Source organism: Bos indicus, chromosome 19 (genome assembly GCF_029378745.1).
Source record: "Bos indicus isolate NIAB-ARS_2022 breed Sahiwal x Tharparkar chromosome 19, NIAB-ARS_B.indTharparkar_mat_pri_1.0, whole genome shotgun sequence".
NCBI classification, from domain to species: Eukaryota; Metazoa; Chordata; class Mammalia; order Artiodactyla; family Bovidae; genus Bos; species Bos indicus.
In genome coordinates this window covers 9,909,418-9,923,147 of record NC_091778.1, presented here as the reverse complement: position 1 = coordinate 9,923,147, position 13,730 = coordinate 9,909,418, and the positions used below count along the sequence as shown (strand labels likewise).

Below are 13,730 nucleotides of genomic sequence, written 5' to 3'. Positions count from 1 at the left end.
TTTCCAAGAATTCTAGGAGCTTCAGGGGCACATTAAAGATGGAGGGCTCTGCTTTCCCCAAGAAAAGAAGGGCCCACACCAGCCCCAAAATGTGTGCTTTCAAGGGTCTCATCTTCTGCTGAGAAAACCCCATAGCGTGATTCCAACTGCCCTTTAATTTTGATAACCAGAGGTCAGGACTAACTGGCTCCTATTTCCTTGGCTACCACAGGAGATATCATGAGATCTCATGATATCATGAGACTTCCCAGGGCAGGTAGGCATAAAGTGCTTCTCTCTCCTTTGCCTTAACTGGATTCTTCTTGGGGATAAGGCTGCTGTTTGCTGAAGCATTGAATGGGCAGCCATGTGAAAACGCCTTGGAAATTGTTAGGTGTGCTCCGTGGTGGCTCAGATGGTAAAGAATCTGCCAGCATTGCGGGAGACCCAGGGTTGGGGAGATCCCCTGGAGGAGGGCATGGCAACCCACTCTAGTATTCTTGCCTGGAGAATCCCATGGACAGAGGAACCTGGTGGACTACAGTCCATGCAGTCGCAGAGTCAGACGCAACTTAGCAACTAACACACACACGATTGAATAAGTTGTGATGTATTGCTCTTAGGCATGGAATGGTCAGAAATCATTATCATCATTACTCCTATTTGTTGAGCAATTACTATATACCAGGCACGGTTTTAAGCACTTTGCAGGAATTAACCCTCTGACTCCTTACAACAAGGCTATGTGGTGGGTGTTATGATGTTGCCCATTTCACAGATGACAAAGCTGAGGCCCAGAGGTTTGTAAAAGGGATCTGTCAGTGAGGCACAGAGGACAGCCAGGACTGGAAGTGAGCCGGGGCGTGATGGGGTGGAGGACTGCTTACAGCTTTCTCCCCATGGGTGTACCCGGGGAAGGCCTCCAGCGAGGAGTGCTGAGATCACCGCATCCTCATTTGCCCTATCTTGGTTTTATTTCTCGGGGCTGTTCAACGAGAAAATTCTTTCGAAGAGTCAGCTCTAGGCTCAGCACCAGGCTGGGTGTCAGGAGGCAGAGATAAGAGTCCTGGTTGCTGCTTCAATGAGGCCCAGACTCAGAGAAGCAGACAGTGTTACAACACCAAGCCGGCCATATGGCAGCGATAAGCTGAGGGAGTGAACAGGCCCTGGGGACACATCTGTCCAGTCCGGTGGAGTGTATGCTGGGCTGACACACCTTCCTGGCCGACTGTGAAAGGAAGTGGAGGCGTGGGCCTCGAATCGGGGAAGGTCTCGGCCAGGAGGTGAGAGGGGGCCCTCCTGTCGCTTCCTTGAGGACCCCTGCCTCCATGCGCTTCACCTTCCTGGGCCTTGTCCTGTGGATTGAATGTGTGTTTTTGCTTGCCTCCTCTCTCAAAGCAACAGCTAACTGCTCCCTGACCCTGGCCCCCCACAAAAGGTGAGCAGCAGTATTCAGGATTTCATCGACTTGCCAAAGCTGTTCTGCCATTGGAGATGGTATTACTTTCAGACAGACAAACTCCTGGGCACTAATTATAAAGATGTGGGCAGAGTGTAAGGAAGTCACCAGGGTGGCCTGGCCCCTACAGCTGGTACAGATGGGCACAGTTGGCCGTGTCGAGGTCTAAAGGGAAGGGAGGAGACAAAGGCTGGAAGCTGGGGAGAGCTGGGCATGAAGAGGCTGCCCTACGGACTTTATGGTCCTGGACCGTACAGGGAGGGGGCGACGGCTGGGGTGGGGAGCAACTTCTATCTCCTTCTTCTTCTCTGTCCCAGGCCAATGCCACCCATTGGTGATACCAACTGGAACCCGACTGGGAACAGAGGGCAAGGGGCTGGAGGAGGCAGTCCTAGAAGCCAGCCTCCGGGCCTACAGAGCAGGGTGAGAAGGATACAGAGAGGGTGTGGCCCTGGGTGGGAAAATGGAAATAATCAGTACAAGTACTTACTGCTCAGGGGTGTGGGCTGAATGGGGTTCCTCCAAAATTCATCGGCGGAGGTCCCAGTACCTCAGGATGTGACTGTGTTTGGAGATAGCCTCTTTAAAGAGGCATTTAAGTTAAAATGAAGTCATTAGTTTGGGCCGGAATCCAGTGTGATGGGGTCATAGCAGAGGACACGGACTCACACAAAGGGAAGAGCGTGTGAAGCACGGGAGATGACAGCTGTCTCCAAACCCAGGAGAGAGACCTCCGCAGAAACTAACCCTGCCAACACCTTGATCTCTGACTTCCAGCCTCCAGAACCGTGAGACAATAGATTTCTGTTGTTCAAGCCGTTTGTCCGAGCCAGTCAACAGTGTCAATAAATTATTTAGCGTATGACATCAATTATGGATTTGCCTTTCTGTCTTCCTCTCCGGGTAGCCACTTTCTCTACGACTCAGCACTGGGTCAGGTAGATGCTGAAATGTTTCTGGGACAAATGGATTATTTAACAAGAGAAAAAAACGTTAAGGTGATCTATGAAATAGCATCAAAAAGCCGAAGTCTCAGGTGGCAATCAGTGGATTACAGGACACGACGGCAAGAGTGATGCCGTAACAGCCACTAGACTTGTTTGTGACTCGCCAGCCCCCGCTGTGTGCCAAGCACTGTGATTCATGCTTCACATGAATGATCGCTTTTAATTTGGCAACAGGCCACTTAGATAGCTGACAGATGTCACCTGGGGAAACAGAGTCTTGAAAAGTTACATAAGTCCACAAGATGCCAGGATTAGTGAGCACATCTACAGTGTGATACAGTGGGACAAAATGGGGCTGAGTGGTATCATGGAAGGAATACGGTCTTTTGGCTGGAGGAGGGCACAGCGACCCACTACACTACTCTTGACTGGAGAATCCCATGGGCAGAGGAGCCGGGCGGGTTACGGTCCATGGGGGCGTAAAGAGTCGGACACAACTGAAGTGACTGAGCACACATGCAATCATGGCCTTTTGGAGAGTTTACAAGCTCTATTCTCTTATCTGTGCGACTGTCAGGACATGACCTATGGCCTCAGGGAGTTGAACAATGGGAGGAGATAATCCAGGTCTCTGGAGTGGTGTCTGGCACGGGTCCATCAGCTTTTTGCAGCCTTGAAAGGCCTGGGTAAGGAGACAGAAAACCCTGACTATCCATTCTGCTCACCCCTAGCTTCTTCCTGCGTGAAGAGCGAATGCTCGCTGGAGTGCACACTTCCCTTGCAGCCTCAGAGGCTTCCCAATCCATCTTGCTGCCATGTCTCCATGGTTCCCTACTCTGTGTGCGTGCGTGCTAAGTCGCTTCAGTCGTGTCTGACTTTGTGACGCCATGGACCGTAACCCGCCAGGCTCCTCTGTCCATGGCATTCTCCAGGCAAGAACACTGGAGTGAGTTGCCATTTTCTCCTCCAGGGCATCTTCCTGACCCAGAGATCAGCTTGAACCTGAATCTCTTATGTCTCCTGCATTGGCAAGCGGCTTCTTTCCTAGTAGCACTCACCTGGGAAGCCCACCCTTACTCTACCCATTAATATTCTGTTCTCAGTCACAGAAACATGAAATAGGATGCTGGAGGGGAAACTTTGAAGGCTCAGAAGAGGAAGGCACTTCCCTAAGAAGATCTCGAGAGAAAACTGCCCCCTTGCAATCCTTCCCCCACAGATGGCTTGGGTCTTTGGCTCCCCTCCCTGAACTTGGAAAGAGCCCTTCTCATTCTTTAGCAGCAGTCACTGGGTAATGGCCGTGGCCCGCGGGGCAGGCCTGAGTGGGAGAAGGGAAGTGTGTCTGTGGTTGGGGTTGGCAGCTGGCTCTGACTTGGACAGAATTAGAAGCTTGTTTTGAAGCCTAGAAAGACTATTTTTAGCTGGGAGCGTGTTTGCGCTTCCTGGAGCAAGGTCTTACAGACCTGCCTAGGACTTCACGCTCGACCCAGCGGCCAGAACTACGCTCTCTCTTCCCTGTTCCAGAGGGTCCCGAGGCAGCCGGGAAACCCTGCTGTCAGCCCCTGGCCTCAGATCAGCCTGTCCCCAGCCCCTGGGGCCTGTTTTGCCTGTCTTTCTCAGCCCACCAGTCTCCAGCCAGAGGCACCAGTAAGGGGCACTGTTGAGTCCCAGAAAGTGCCCAGGCGGGGCTGGAGGCCTAGCTCTGACTGTTACTTGTCAGACAAGTTACTTAACCCCCTGTGGCCTCACATTCTCATCTATAATGAGGATAACAACAGCCGCTTGTGGATAGGTGTGTGGATTCAGTGAGATAACACAGTAACAGCTTATGAGACAATCCCCTCCTCCACCTCACCAGCCTCCCAGAAGAGGACTCTGGGACAGCTTGACACTCTTTCTTGCTGACAAAGATAATGGACTCCTGAGAGATAGCTTGTATGTACGTGATTCAAAACATTTCCTTGGATTTGTCGTTGTTCAGTTGACTAAGTCATGTCTGACTCTTTGCGACCCCGTGGACTGCAGCGCGCCAGTCCTCCCTGTCCCTATCTCCCGGAGTTTGCCCAAGTTCATGCTTACTGAATAGGTGATGCTATCCAACCATCTCATCCTCTGCTGCCCTCTTCCAAGAGATTTTCCCTTAGATTCAGAAGTTCAGAAATGAACACAGGGGCTTCGCTGGCGGCTCAGTGGTGAAGAATCCACTGCCAATGCAGGGGAAACGGGTTTGATCCCTGGCCTGGGAAGATCCCACACGCGTGGGAGGAACTAAGCCCGTGTGCCACGACTGCTGAGCCTGTGCTCTGGAGCCCAGGAGCTGCAACGACTGAAGCCTGAACGCCCTAGAGCCTGTGTTCCACAGCAAGAGATGCCGCAGAACGAGAAGCCCACTGAGTAGCCCCTACTCAGCTGCAACCAGAGAAAAGCCCACACACCAATGAAGACCCAGCACAGCCACCCCCCACCTCCCCAGAAGACCTCTGTCTTAAAAAAAAAAAAAAAAAACACCCATGAATATAGACTCTTCACAGGTCAAACTCTGAAGGACACATAAAGAAAAAAAATCTCCCTTCCCCTCCTGCAATCTCACTGGAGATGATCAACTTTCACAGCCCATGGGTGCCTTTCCACATAGTTTCTATCTGCATACAAACACAAACACTGGAAAACATTCTCCTTTTAACAGGTTAAAGACGCTTCTCTGCAAGTTCCTTTTCACTTTACAGTAGGTCATGGGCATCATCTACAGCAATACATGTGGATCTAGCTCGTTGGTTTTAATAGCTGCATAAGACTCCATAGATTACATGAAGCATAGTTTTCCAGCCATTTCCCATTCGATGGATGGGAGGGTGCATTACAAACAATGCTGCAGCGACTGCTGCTGCTAAGTCGCTTCAGTCGTGTCCGACTCTGTGCGACCCTGTAGACCGCAGCCCACCAGGCTCCTCCGTCCCTGGGATTCTCCAAGCAAGAACACTGGAGTGGGTTGCCATTTCCTTCTCCAATGCATGGAAGTGAAAACTGAAAGTGAAGTCGCTCGGTCATGTCCGACTCTTTGCGACCCCATGGACTGCAGCCTACCAGGCTCCTCCGTCCATGGGATTTTCCAGGCAAGAGTACTGGAGTGGGCTGCCATTGCCTTCTCCGGCTGCAGCGACAGTCCTTGCACAAATATCCTTGTGAAATTGTGCTTTAATTTCTACAGGATCCTTTACGCAGGTTATCCTGAGAGTGTATTTCCCCCAGATTTTTGAGCTTCCTACTCGGAATTTGTTTGTTCCGGACACTTTCACTTTTCAAGCTCCAAGGAGCAGCTAGCTAGCGACGCCTCCCGGGGAGAAAACACCAGCTGTCTGCAGCGAGCGGATGCAGGTGGCGCTTCAGGGCCAAAGGGTTTAGTGGGGAGCGCTTAAGGGCAGGAGACGCAGGAAGGAGGATTGGGCTCCAGAGTGACCCTGGTCAGGTGACGTCCCTCCTCGGGGCTCGGTTTCCCTCTGCGTAGATTGTGATATCGTGGTCCCGGCGCGGGTTGGAAAAGAATTTCCAGACATGAGACAGAATGAAAAAAGAATAAAGCTTATTAGAGTGGGAGATGCTGTTAGAACAGGGGGCCAATTCAAGGGGGAACCGACCTTGAATGGGGGGTCCTCAGTCCACTTTTATAGCCAGGGTACAAGGAGTGCGCTAGGGGTCTTGCGGGCCATTTGCTGATTGGATGAGGCTCCTATACTGGGTGGGGGAAAGAGTAGGGCAAATGCCTCCTCCCTACCGGGTAGGAGGAGAGACAGGTTATACTGCTCCATTAATAGTTACACCATGGGGGAGCGAAGGACGATTAGGGTCTGGTTTTTCCGTTCCTGCGTTCCAAGACCCTCCTTAGTTATCTGCTCTTCCGTCCTTGGGTCACCACATGTGACTCCAACCAAAATGAGACGCAGACTGAGCCTAGAGCTGGTGATCTCTGATCTCCGCCTTACGAATTCCTGGCCTTGTTGGCTCCCCCAGGACCTAGGCTGCGTTTCCCTACTCCCTCCCCATCATCTTCCCTGGCTCCTTCAAGAGCAGAGGTGGCCAGAAAGGGTAAAGCGACAAATAAGCCCTCTCCTGGATCGGTCATGTATTGCTTTTGCCCGGCTTTGGCTCTCTCCCGCCCTGGCGGCTCGGCTATCGAGTGCTCCCGTCTGAGCCTGGCGAGTAGCCGAGGGTGCGGCGATTCGGCCATCCTTTGCTTCCGCCTGGCCCCGCCCTCCCGTTCGAGCCGCAACCCGGGCACTGCGATCGGTGGCTCGACCCGCGACTTTCGCCCACTTTGCCTGCCGCGGGCGCTTCCGGTTCCGGTACAGGCACAGCGCGGGATCTAAGGCCCCAGGCATGGCGGGGAGCCGGCTGGAAACCGTGGGGAGCATTTTCACGCGGTGCGTGCTCGGAGCCGAGGGTGTGCCGAGGGCGCGAGCGCGTCTCCCCCTTTTACGCCCTTTTTTGGGTGGGTCTGATCCTGGCCAGGCTTTTCTCGTGCTTTGTCCTGCTTCTGAAAAATTGTGCTTGGCTGCGTCACCGCTTGAATTTCTTAGCTCGCACGTTCAAGATCGCACCTTTCCGCTCTCCAAGTGGAAAGTGAAGTGAAAGTGTCAGTCGTGTCCGACTCTGCGACCCCTTGGACTACACAGTCCATGGAATTCTCCAGGCCAGAATACTGGAGTGTGTTGCGTAGCCTTTTCCCCTTCTGCAGGGAATCTTCCCAACCCAGGTATCAAACCTGGGTCTCCCGCATTGCAGGCGGATTCTTTACCATCGGAACCACCAGGGAAGCCCAAGAATACTGGAATGAGTACCATGTCCCTTCTGCAGGGGATGTTCCCGACCCAGGAATCGAACCGGGGTCTCCTGCATTGCAGGCGGATTCTTTACCAGCCGGGCTCCAAGTGGAGGTCTCTGGGAAAAATAAGGGAGGATGGGGCCGTTGGGTCTGGTCAGAACAGTCTTTGCATTTTCCTTGATTGGACGTGGATGAGGCGAGGGGAGTGGAACGCACATGAGAAGGTGGATTAACCCTGAGCACTGTTTGGTTGGTTTGGAGTTTGGAAACATTTTACCATCTAGCAGGTAGGGGACCCCCTGCTCTGCCCTCCTTCCGGTTGTCTTCTGGACTCCGCGACCCTGCCAGTGTCTCAGACTGCATCAGGGGCTCAGACAGGCTGTTGTCACTTACTGACGTTTGTTCTTTACTCTTCCTTCAGGACGCGAGACCTGATTCGGGCTGGGGTGTTGAAGGAGAAACCCCTTTGGTTTGACGTATATAACGCCTTCCCTCCGCTGCGGGAGCCGGTCTTCCGAAGGCCTCGCTTGCGATATGGCAAAGCTAAATCTCCCACCCAGGACATCTTTTACCACGAGGATCAGATTAGAGCGTGAGTGTGGCGCCCATACGGTGGACCAGAGGCAGCAACTTCAGAAGGAAAGGTTTAGCCAGCAGTCTGGCCACTTCCATAGAAATTATCTCGCCAGATTAGGAAATCAGTGCCCCTCCCCAGGACAGAGAAGCAGAAGTTCGAATTAGAACCTGGTGCCCAGCAGCTGACCAGCCATTGCAGTTATAGCTACCTGTTTCTGGGCATCTGTTTGGTGTCTGGCACTGTGTTAAGCCCCTAACAAACGTTACTTCATTTAGGTTTTACTCTAATCCTGCAAGATAGGTATCCTCGTCTCCGTTTTAGTCATGAGAACTGTGAGGCTCAAGGAGGTCGACTTGACCGGGAATTCACAGGACAAATCTCCTTCCCTTAAATACTGATGTCAGTTTTTAACATCTGGAATGTTAGGATCAGAGACTGTGTCTAATTGAAATGAATACATATCCCTTATTCTTGCCCCTATTCCTGAATAAGAAAAAAAACTTAGAAAGTCATCATATTGTTTATTGAGGTCCAGGCGCCCACCTTTCACTTGAAAACCACGCTGCCCCCCTTGCCCAACACACCTCTGAGGTAGGAGAACAACTATGTTCTGGCTGTATTTGGAAATTTTCAGAGGTCTTTAGGGCATTAAATATTCTTCCAGTACTTTTCTGCTCAGGTCCATTCCATTCACTTGGTCAGGATGCTTTCAGGGTTGTTTATATGTTAAAATCATTTGTGCTTCTGTGTACACAGCAGCGGAACTGGGTGGTGGTCATTGGAGAATGGAGTATTTTACTGCATCCTCTTGTTACTTGTAATGCCCAAATTATAACACTGTGAGCTTAAATAGTTTTTTGAACCTTTATCTTTTCTTTGGCTTTTTTGTTTGTTTTGATGTTTTTGATATTTTAAGGACTTATAACAACAAAATAAGTTTACTGAATGTGTGCTTGCTCAGTTGCGTCTAACTCTTTGTGGCCTCATGGACAGTAAGCCCACCAGGCTCCTCTGTCCATGGGATTCTCCAGGCAGGAATACTGAAGTGGGTTGCCATGTCTTCCTCCAGGGGATATTCCTGACCCAGGGATAGAACCTGAGTCTCCTGTGTCTCCTGCATTGGGAGGTGGATTCTTTACCACTGAGACATCTAGGAAGCCAAAATCTTAATGGAAAAAGCAAAATCATGAAAGTAATAGAAGAAAACATGGGATAATTGAAAAATAATCTCAATGATATTAATAAAAGCCTACCTAAGCATGACATAAAAACCCAGAAGCCAGGGCTTTCCTGATGGTCCAGTGGCTAAGACTCCTTGCTCTCGATGCAGGGGACATGTCGCAACTGAGAGTTCACATGCTGTAAATAAAGATCCCGTGTGCCATAACTGATTGCTGGCATAGCCAAGTAAGTAAATATTTAAATAAACTTATTTAAGTTGAAAAAGAACACACCAAATCTAGAAGCCATAAATGAAAGCATTAAAGTTTTCTGCACATAAAAACTACCATAAGCAAAATAAAAAATCGGCTGACGTACTGGGAAGAACTTTGGTGACGTGTATGACGAAGGGCTAGTTTCCTGTTTACGTTGCTGTAAAAAAGACTAAAAGGAAAAAATGGGCAAAGAACATGGATAGGTCACAGAAAAGGGAATTCCTTTGCTTTTAAACATGAAAAGATACTGAGTCTGTTTAATAAGAAAAGCAAAACTACAGTGAAGTACAACAGGTGACCTGTCAGACTGATAAAGGTCAAAAAGTTGGGAAATATAATATGGTCAGGGTTTGGGGAATAGGCAGTTTCCTATCTGCCTATTGATACCCTTGTCTGGGTATAAATGGATACAGCCCCTCCCTCTGGAAAGCATTTTGGCAGTTTGGAAGGTCAGATTACAAATTAAGGTATCTTGACCCAACAGTACTATTTTTAAAAAATAGTTTTTTAATTTATTTATTTTTGGCTGTGCTGGGTCTTCATTGCTCCAAAGGCTTTTCTCTGGTTGCGGAGAATGGGGGCTACACTCTGTGGTGCATGGGCTTCTCAATGCAGTGGCTTCTCTTGTTAGGAAGCATGGGCTCTAAAATGTGCGGGCTTCAGTAGATGTGGCAAATGGGCTCAGTAGTTGCGGCTCCTAAGTTCTAGAGCACAGGCTCAGTAGTTGTGCACGGACTTAGTTGCTCCATGGCATGTGGGATTTTCCCTGACCGGGGACCAAAGCCGTGTCTCTTGCATTGGCAGGTGGGTTCTTCACCACTGAGCCACCAGGAAAGCCTCAATAATCCATTTTTATGAAATTATTCCATAGTACACCAAGAAATGTGGATAAAGGTAATCATTGCAACACTAAAATAGCAAAGGACTAAAAGCAATCTACATGCCGTGAATTGAAATGATCTCTGAGAAATATTAAGTAAAAAGGCAAGATGTGTTTACTGTCCTGGGGGTTACACAATGTGGCTGAGCACAGGGAATGATAGATACATGTATACTCATATGGATAGAACATTCCTGGGTGGGTACACAGGGAACTGGTTAGTGTTGCTTACTTGGAGGGGAACTGGGAGATGGGGTACAGGGCTGAGGGGGAGTGCTACTTTGCCCTGGATGCCTTTCTGTAACATTTCATGTATTTACCATGTGCACACATGGCTTATTGAAGACAAAAGCTGTTTGGCTCAGGGTCTGTAAGTCATGTTATACTCAATTTCTCAGGGTCTAGCAATTATTCTTTACTCCATTCTTGGCCATGATCTATAACTGGAGATTTATATTGTATTGCTTTGTATTTTCAAGGAAATTTTATGCAGCCTATGGATCTGGTCCAAAAGCTTTTGATCTGTTCAACCCAAACTTCAAGTCTACCTGTCAACGGTAAGTCAGTCCACAAGTCTTGGGTTACCTTTCCTTGTTTTAGAGCTTAGTTGTCAGGTTGAGGAGTCTTGTTGAATTCCACTTGAGGAAAAAGATGTTCCTATGGGAAGATCTCTTAAGGGAATACTTGGTAATGTGTAACAGCAGGATTTGACAACTCTCAGTATACAGAGCAAAGATGTGACTGCTTGGAATTCTAGGTTCGTGGAGAAGTACATTGAGCTACAGAAACTTGGAGAAACAGATGAAGAGAAGTTATTTGTGGAAGCAGGGAAGGCTTTGTTGGCGGAAGGTGTCATTTTAAGACGAGTAGAAAAAGCAAGGACTGTGAGTATTTTATTATCACAGCTCTTACTAGGATTGATTGTCGGAGGTTAAAAGAAGGCTTGGTTTTCTTTCTCCACCCGTGGTTCCAGATCAAATCCTGGTAGACTGAGTAAACTAGAATTTTGTGATAAGGATTGCTGCATGGAACAAGTGAATTGTCATGAGGGCTTTTAAAATTGTGGTTCTGTAGAGAGTTTTCGTGTTTATTGTGTATAATTGAATTTGACCTGAGATAGTAATGCTAAATTTTTGACTCAGTGATAGAATGTGCCTCGTCATATATTAATACTTTCAGCCAGTTGAATGAAAGTGATAACGTTTGAGTGATGTACTTATATCTGGTGTTTTAAGCAACAGGAAGGTAGTCAAGTGTCCCGGAAATCTGAATCCATGGGTGTCGAATCCCAAACTGCGTTGGAGGAGAACCCGCCTCTGAAAGAAGTTCCGCAGGCCCAGCATCTGGAGTCACCTGGGGAAGAGTCCAAAGGCCTCTCACCTCCCTGAAGAACGTGTAATCTGTGTATACTGCCATCCAAGCTGGATTCACTACTGGAATGTTGAACTGTTTTAACAGTTGAACTTTGTAAATGTTTCCTGATCTCTGAGGCATGGTGTTTGCCTTCTTTGGGTTCCCACTTGTAGGTTGTCATAAAGCTCTGTATTATGGTTTGAAGAAGCAGTTGTGTGAACTTTTATGTTATGGTGGTATTAAATAAAGAGTTCCTCGGTGCTTCTAAAGTAAATTTACTTTAAAATTGTAAATAGCGTGAGAAAACCTTTATAAGTACTGTTTGAATGGGATTCACTCTGAGTTGGTTTGCTTAGACTCTTGTCTCGGATCCATCCGACTCTGACTTGCATATCACATGTGGTTCCCTGGCCAGCTGTTTTGTCTGTGAATAATCTTTACTTTTTGCTTGAGAGGCCAGGCTGACATGTGCTTTGCAGTAAGAGCAAGGACCTGTCACTGATGATGAAGTAAGGTCAAAACTGCAATCTCATGAATTGAGTGCTGGAGACAGCATAGACCTGCACATAGTAGGCTGCTCAGGAAGATTTCCTGAATGAATGACTGATCACATGTAGCTGAAAAATGAATTCAGACGATGTCTCTGTAGGTAACTGAGCTGCCAAGAGGGATGACACCCCCCACCCCCATCCATCTGCCTCCCTGGTGTCAAGCTGTGCTTACGAGTTTTTGCCAGCTGTCCTGCTTTATTCATTTTCTTATCTTTTACTGAATAAATACTCCTCAGCTATTATTAATGAGCTTCTTCAGAAACTTCTTCCTTTCAAACCCATGTAGCTTTTCCCCCCGTTCTTTGTGCAGTGTCTTCTGTCTCCTGGTAGGTTAGGGGCAGGGCCCACATCCCACCACCCAGACGCCTTGCGTGCGGTACTCAGGTCATGGAAGGTCAAGGCATATACGAGGCAAAAGCCACTCTCAGCCATATTACTTTCCCTACCCCCCACCTTTGTCTTTATTCTGCAGTTCCTCTTGTTTAGGGAATGCTTTGCATTTAGCTGGGGAAGTAAATTATGGCCATTCAACACTGAGTGCCAAGGCCTTGGGAGAAGGATTTCAACAGGGGGAAGAGACTGTTGTGTTCTCAGAGGAACGATCGGGGCTGACTTGTTACCTTTCTAAACCTAGGATTTAAAAGGCAGTTTCTTTGTCCTAATGGTGAAAATGGTTTAAAAATTTATTGGTTGCATAGTTAAAAACTATGCCCCTGGTCCAAAACGCCCGTGGTGAAAAGCCAGTATCCTCCCCAGTGTATCCCCCGGCCCTCCCCTTTTTCCTTCCGTAAGGCCACCACCATCACCTGTTTCCAGAAATAATTGTGAAGGTGTACAAGGGCACATTCTGCATAGTGTTCTGTACCTTGTTTTCCACTAAAGTCTCAGATCCTTTGGATGCATAGCAAGCCTTTAGGTTGGATCTCAGTGATCAAGACAGTCAAAGGGGATGCCATTGTGAGCAGCTGGGTGGTGGTGCCAAGCACCAGTTCACGCAGAGCCAGGTTGGGTCCCACGATTTGAGGGGAGGTCTGTGAGCTGCTGGGCTAAGTTGGAAGTGTGCTCAGCACCCCCACCCACCCACCTGGAGCTGGAGAGAGAACCTAGGAGTTCCACTGCCCTGAACGGAACCCCCCCAAAAGGATCCTTGAACATCTGCTCCCTTCCCACTGGCAGTCCCTGGATGAGGGGGTGGGTGACCAAAATTTAGGCGTCTGAGGAAGCCAGGGTGGAAAATCTTTAAAAAAAGAAAAAGCAAGAAAATTCCCTGGTGATTCAGTGATTAGGACTTGGCTGTCACTGCCAAGGGCCTGGATTCAATCTCTGGTTGGGGAATCCCACAAGCCACGTGGCATGCCAGTAAATGAAAAAAACAAGGTCAAAGGTGTGAGGCTTCCTTGGGGCATTCAAAACTCTTCCCATGGTCATTGTGAACAAAAGCCATTACCAGGTCCCTATAGTGTTTGGAGAGTGGAAGTGTGATCTCATTCTTTTTAAAAATTGACGCATTTATTTGGCTGTGTCAGGTCTAAGTCGTGGCTGGGGGTGGGGGTGGGGGGAATCTTTGTTGCCTCACGCAGCATCTTTCATTGCGGTGCCCTGACCCTAGCTGCAGCCTGCAGGCTTAGTTGGTCCGCAGCATGTGATATCTTAGTTCCCTGACCATGTCCCCTGCATTGCAAGGTGGATTCTCAACCAGTGGCCTAGGAGGGAAGGCCTATGACCTCTT

The 13,730-nt window shown here is 48.8% G+C and overlaps 1 protein-coding gene across 3 annotated transcripts; it reads left to right on the top strand.

The window, feature by feature from the left end:
• Positions 1-6,643: 6,643 nt before the first annotated feature.
• Positions 6,644-11,724, top strand: MRPS23 (mitochondrial ribosomal protein S23). Of its 3 annotated transcripts, none has more exons than XM_019982286.2 (5): positions 6,644-6,803; positions 7,626-7,796; positions 10,577-10,654; positions 10,855-10,981; positions 11,333-11,724. In XM_019982286.2, exons 1-5 carry the CDS (start codon positions 6,760-6,762, stop codon positions 11,483-11,485), a joined length of 573 nt encoding a protein of 190 aa, XP_019837845.1. In that variant the 5' UTR covers positions 6,644-6,759; the 3' UTR covers positions 11,486-11,724. The 3 variants fall into 3 exon arrangements, with proteins under 3 accessions (XP_019837845.1, XP_019837844.1, XP_019837843.1); XM_019982285.2 differs by lacking the exon at positions 6,644-6,803 and adding an exon at positions 6,919-7,491 and having other exon boundaries at positions 11,339-11,724; XM_019982284.2 differs by lacking the exon at positions 6,644-6,803 and adding an exon at positions 6,941-7,491.
• Positions 11,725-13,730: the final 2,006 nt, after the last annotated feature.

Coding starts and splice junctions, on each gene's coding strand:
- MRPS23 (XM_019982284.2), top strand. CDS start 7,421: ATGAGAAGGTGGATTAACCCTGAGCACTGTTTGGTTGGTTTGGAGTTT. Junction 7,797..10,576: donor CACGAGGATCAGATTAGAGC/GTGAGTGTGGCG, acceptor TGTATTTTCAAG/GAAATTTTATGCAGCCTATG. Junction 10,982..11,332: donor GAGTAGAAAAAGCAAGGACT/GTGAGTATTTTA, acceptor TGGTGTTTTAAG/CAACAGGAAGGTAGTCAAGT.